At 39.5% G+C, this 4,830-nt stretch overlaps 2 protein-coding genes across 2 annotated transcripts; both read right to left on the bottom strand.

The window, feature by feature from the left end:
• Positions 1-1,909: 1,909 nt before the first annotated feature.
• Positions 1,910-3,056, bottom strand: LOC149679139 (uncharacterized). Its single transcript, XM_089835774.1, has 4 exons — positions 3,023-3,056; positions 2,660-2,813; positions 2,435-2,587; positions 1,910-2,375 (listed from the first exon to the last, which is right to left on the bottom strand). The coding sequence occupies exons 1-4, from the start codon at positions 3,054-3,056 to the stop codon at positions 2,000-2,002; spliced, it is 717 nt and encodes a 238-aa protein (XP_089691900.1). The 3' UTR covers positions 1,910-1,999.
• Positions 3,057-3,142: 86 nt separating this feature from the next.
• Positions 3,143-4,361, bottom strand: LOC149679140 (uncharacterized). The gene is made up of 2 exons (XM_089835705.1): positions 4,152-4,361; positions 3,143-3,690 (listed from the first exon to the last, which is right to left on the bottom strand). The coding sequence occupies exons 1-2, from the start codon at positions 4,333-4,335 to the stop codon at positions 3,542-3,544; spliced, it is 333 nt and encodes a 110-aa protein (XP_089691831.1). The 5' UTR covers positions 4,336-4,361; the 3' UTR covers positions 3,143-3,541.
• Positions 4,362-4,830: the final 469 nt, after the last annotated feature.

Consider the following 4,830-nt stretch of genomic DNA (forward strand, 5'->3'; position numbering starts at 1 on the left):
GAATCACTTCAGAGATGCAGGAAAGTCCTGAGCTGGTTATTTTAGTAATCTCTTCAAATGGTTTGAGGAGATTTATGCATTGCCCCATTAAATCCCACTGAGAGGGTGTCATATTTTTTAAGTTTAAAGAATCGTGATCTGTTATGTACAAAGAGACAGCTCGTTTTTGCTCCAATAATCGCACCATTAAATAATACGTAGAATTCCAGCGTGTGCTAACATCTTGTACTAGTTTGTGGTTTGGCAATTTAAGTTCTTCGCGAATGGATTTCAGCTTATGTTGAGCTACACCAGAGTGGTTAAAATGGGTAACAATTCGTCTCGCAGCGGCTACCATTTCCAGAACTTCCGTCTGAGACTTCATCGATTCCTCGACAGCTCGTTGCAGCGAATGAATAAAACATTTGGCAGAATCATATTCTGCGACTCTAACACCTTTTATCATATTGGCTCCACTATCATGGACAAGTAAATGGATCTTGCTCTGAGGAATATTCCATCTTTCTGCAATAGCATTCAGCTCTACTGCAATATTGTTACCAGTATGCGAGCCAGCAAACGGCTTCATCGCCAAAACGCCATGTTCAAGAATAAAGTCTGGAGATATCCAATGCGCAGTGAAACTCAAGAAAGACTCGTTGTTTTGTTGACATGTCCACATATCAGATGTCACTGATACTGCTGTTGATCGCGAAATGCTAGCTTCAATTTTTGAGTAAATTCTGTGATATATATCGGGAATAACGTGCTCGGTCATATAAGTGCGACCAGGTATTTTGTATTGAGGCACTGCCTTTTCCATAAGTCTTTTAAAGCCGACTCGTTCAACAAGCGATAACGGTTCGTTGTCTATGGCAATCATTTCACCGATTAAATAATGATATTTTATTGATTTCGGGTCATTGATATCCCACAACAATTTCCTTTCAGTAGTTTCCTTTAGAGTTAACTGTTGTTTTTTCGATGTACCAGGCGCTACCAGTTTCTTGCAATCAGTAGACTCAAGGTTACTGCCACTTGCCGAGGGAGCAGCAGTAAATGTAGCGTACTGCTCAGCATGTTTGGTTTTAAGGTGGTTCTTTAGAGAAGTTGTAGCTATAAGCAAAAAATAATAATTAAACTGACTTTGCTCACAAATTAGACACAATATGATAAATAATTAAAAACTTTCTAATTTAATTGAATTTCAAGAACATTAGATTTTAAAAATTATAAAAATATTGTTTTAAGCTTTTCCTTACTTGCTTTCTTCCCTTCTCCACCTCGTGAGATCTTGTTGTTACACAGCAAACACACAGCCAACTTATTATCTTCATTGCAAATATCATAATAATTCCAAACAGGCGATTTTTTGTTTGCCGATGACATTTTGTAAAGCATATACTAGTGACACGATCTACTGGCAAATGAACCAAAAACCTAAAGACGCTATAGACGGGTCCTATAGTGTTAAAGAGAGCGCGTTGAAAAATCGTAACTTCCCCCTTTTCATTCCCTCCTTCCCGAGTTTATCACCAACGTTGAAAGCTTCCGCGCAGGCGCGCTGTAGCAGAGGCGGTAGAGAGCGGATCTAAATCTAAACAGTGTATCCCTCTCTCTGCTTGCGCGCCAATATTGCGCAGAGCAGTAATCGCGTTACAGCTAGTGCCGAGAGGAGAGGAGAGTTTTCCCACGTGACCCTACATTTCGCGTAGCCGTCTGCCTATTCACCTCACCATTCAGACCTGTCCCATTGCGGTCCGTGCGGGGGTCGACGTATTTCGCGGAACGGGTTACATCTCATAACCGGTTGCACATATCTCACGCCCGAATATTCGGTGGCCGAATATTCGGTGCTTCGGCCGAGAGCATGGCCGAATATTCGGTATTCGGTATTCGGCAAAATCAATATTCGCGGCATCACTATTAAAAAGGTTTAATGGTACATTTTATTTGTTTACTCTGAAAAGTTTTTGTTTCTACATAGTTTTACAGAGAAAAGATAGCTTGAGTAGAGCTCTTAACTTATGTATTTTTCATTTTTCTGAGTCTCAAAAAGTAGTTTCTCAATATTGAACCTGACTTCTGCCTGGCTATCTGGAGACAACTTTCTCACTCTTTCTTCAACACTCTTGAAGTAGTGAAAGAGTTCATCTTGCTTTTCTGTCTCCTCTTTTGGTTTATTTTCCATAAATGCACTCGCCATGGTTTTAGCCAGTAGAGTGGGATTGAAGTCTTTCACGCTGTCAGTGGCCTTTTCCACCAACTTCATTAATTTGATGTCTGTAGCGTCAAACTTGCTTCTTTTGGGCTTGGGTTTACATTGATAATCCGACTCCTCGTTTAATTGACTAGGTCCATCGCCACCATTACTACTATTAGGTTCGTCAATGTGCCTAAATAAAGGAAATTGTCGGGTATAGATTCCAAGTAAAAATTAAAATCAGTGATTTACTCAGTATCTGCATTTCCATCGAGATCAGGACGAGGGTTTGTTATTTCTTGGAAAAGTTTTGTGGCCTCCAAATCTCTGGTTTTTTCATCATCAATTTCGTCTTCTTTGTCCTCCGTATATTCAGCGTCATCATCAGATACATTGCTTGTAGTTCTGTGTGATAGATGATAGAAAAAATATTTTAAATTTTTTATATAAACCGATTTTTTTTAAGTATTGACTAACTGTCGATGAGAAACGTGAACCTCCAATAGATTTTTAAGTATGTCCAGAAGTAATATAAGAAACCTCCCTACGGGAGGGAAGTATACAAGACGCCATAGGCATAACGTTAAAACACGCGAGACATCCTCGAACCGCCAAATACCATATTCAGACACTATTGCTCATGGACAAGGTACGGTAGTCCTTCGATATGGTCGTTGGAAAAGGAAAGAGGAAAAAGCGCTTCAAACTAGTGTAGTCTGCTTAGCCGTCTGTCGTAAGAAACAGATGATTCCTGATTTTACTAATAGATATTCACATACGGTTATTTCGAAACAACAATCTAGTTTGTTGTGAAGCCAAGAAGATGAAAATGATGAATACAAGAATAAAGTTTCGAGATAGATAATAACACCATTTTAAAATTTATCTATGTATAGTGTTAGTCATATACCTTGGCTAGGTAAGGATTTAATTCAAATTTTATGCAAAGACCTATGAAAATCCTATAATCTAGTAACTGCCTGTCTATTAATGATTTATTATCATCAAAATCTAAAAATACTGCATGAATTATTTCATTGTAAAAGTTTAAAATTACAATGAGTTTGTGAAATTGACAAACTTAAGCAGCCGACGCAATCACTTAAGCAGCCGACGCAATCACTTAAACAGCCGACGCAATCACTTAAGCAGCCGACGCAATCGCTTAAGCAGCCGACGCAATCGCTTAAGCAGCCGACGCAATCGCGAGATCATAGAATGTATTCCTACGCTCTACGCGGCCCAGCCCTATTTGTTAAGTTTTGTTTACGGCCGTATAAGTGCGCGGGGACATTCGCAGTACGAGGATGTATCGGGAAAAATTCGCCTTTGTACACTTTCCTCCCGGAGGGAGGTTTCTTATATTACTTTTGGTATGTCGTAAAGTTTCCATCTGGGTGGAGCCACTTCACGACTGCCAGCTCCACTTTTTAAACTGAGTTTATATGCTTTTCGTTCACGAATAAAACGGTCTTTGAGACCCTTCCATTTAGTAGCAGCTTCATTTTCTAATATAATAACAGAAAATGGAAAATACTTTAATATCAGCTCTTGTTTAGATTTATGAACAGAAATAAAAAAGAAGTTTGATTTAACTAGATTTAACTTCTCAAATTCCAGAAGTTCGTATATTCAAATTTGTAATGAGCGGCTAAATGTTTTTTCAACTAAATAAATTATCCCCTTTTCTAAAATAGTACTAAATTGGGTATGTTTTTACCCCTAAATATTCCCACCTATTCCTAATTATTGCTAATAAGCTTGATTACAGCTATCTTTTCCACAATATTGTTATTATAGTTTCTTTCTACCCTAAAAAGAGGAGCACTTTAAGTCATTCGTGAATTATATAATTTTCATATCATATTCTAAATTCCATTTCCTAAAATATCAATTGCTAGTAAAAGCTAATATCAATTGAAATTGACAGGATTGACCAAGGGTTAGCGTAGGCAGTAATAGTACTTACGAGATAGTCCAAACTTTCTTCCAATTTCTCCCCAAGCGTTTTCTTTCTTACGGCAGTCTTTAAAATGACGATCCGAATTATCATAGATGAATTTATACGGCCTGATTTCTTCTATAAAAGTTTCGTTATCAATGTATTTGTTTATACTTTTTCTACTCGTCTTTGATGCTGCCATTTTGTTCATTTGTAGTCGACTTGACGACGGAATCGTCTCTCCGCCGCCAAGAGAGGGCAAGATCCTTCTTTTTCATTGGTCGAAAGTTTTGCGTTAAAGTTGCGTCGCGTAAAATTTAGAAATTGAATGTCGCGGCGCGTAAACGACTTTTGCGTGTCGTAGCGCGTGAAAATCTGACGCTTTTTGTCGCGCGTAGGCATTTGCGCGTCGTTACGTGCTCTAGTGGAAATCAAGCTTAACACTCAGTCGAGCCTTCGACCTCAACTAGTCCCCATAGTACCGATGGGAAGATTCTCGAGCTTCTCACTGCGCTCGCCGCCAAAACTGCTAGCCAGGCCCCACCAGTAGTCGCCCCGGCTCTGTATCAGACCGCTTCTGATGGAGATCTCAGTAACTTGCGCCGTGAAATACAAGCAATACGCCGCGAGTTGGATCACTTCCGGGATCAACCGCGCCGTCGAAAACCAAGCCCTGCCGCCCTCTCGTGTTACACGTGCGGACGAA

The sequence above is a fragment of the Phalangium opilio genome, unplaced genomic scaffold, assembly GCF_054372755.1.
Source record: "Phalangium opilio isolate 3A_F unplaced genomic scaffold, DU_Popi_V2 ptg000041l_1, whole genome shotgun sequence".
NCBI classification, from domain to species: domain Eukaryota; kingdom Metazoa; phylum Arthropoda; class Arachnida; order Opiliones; family Phalangiidae; genus Phalangium; species Phalangium opilio.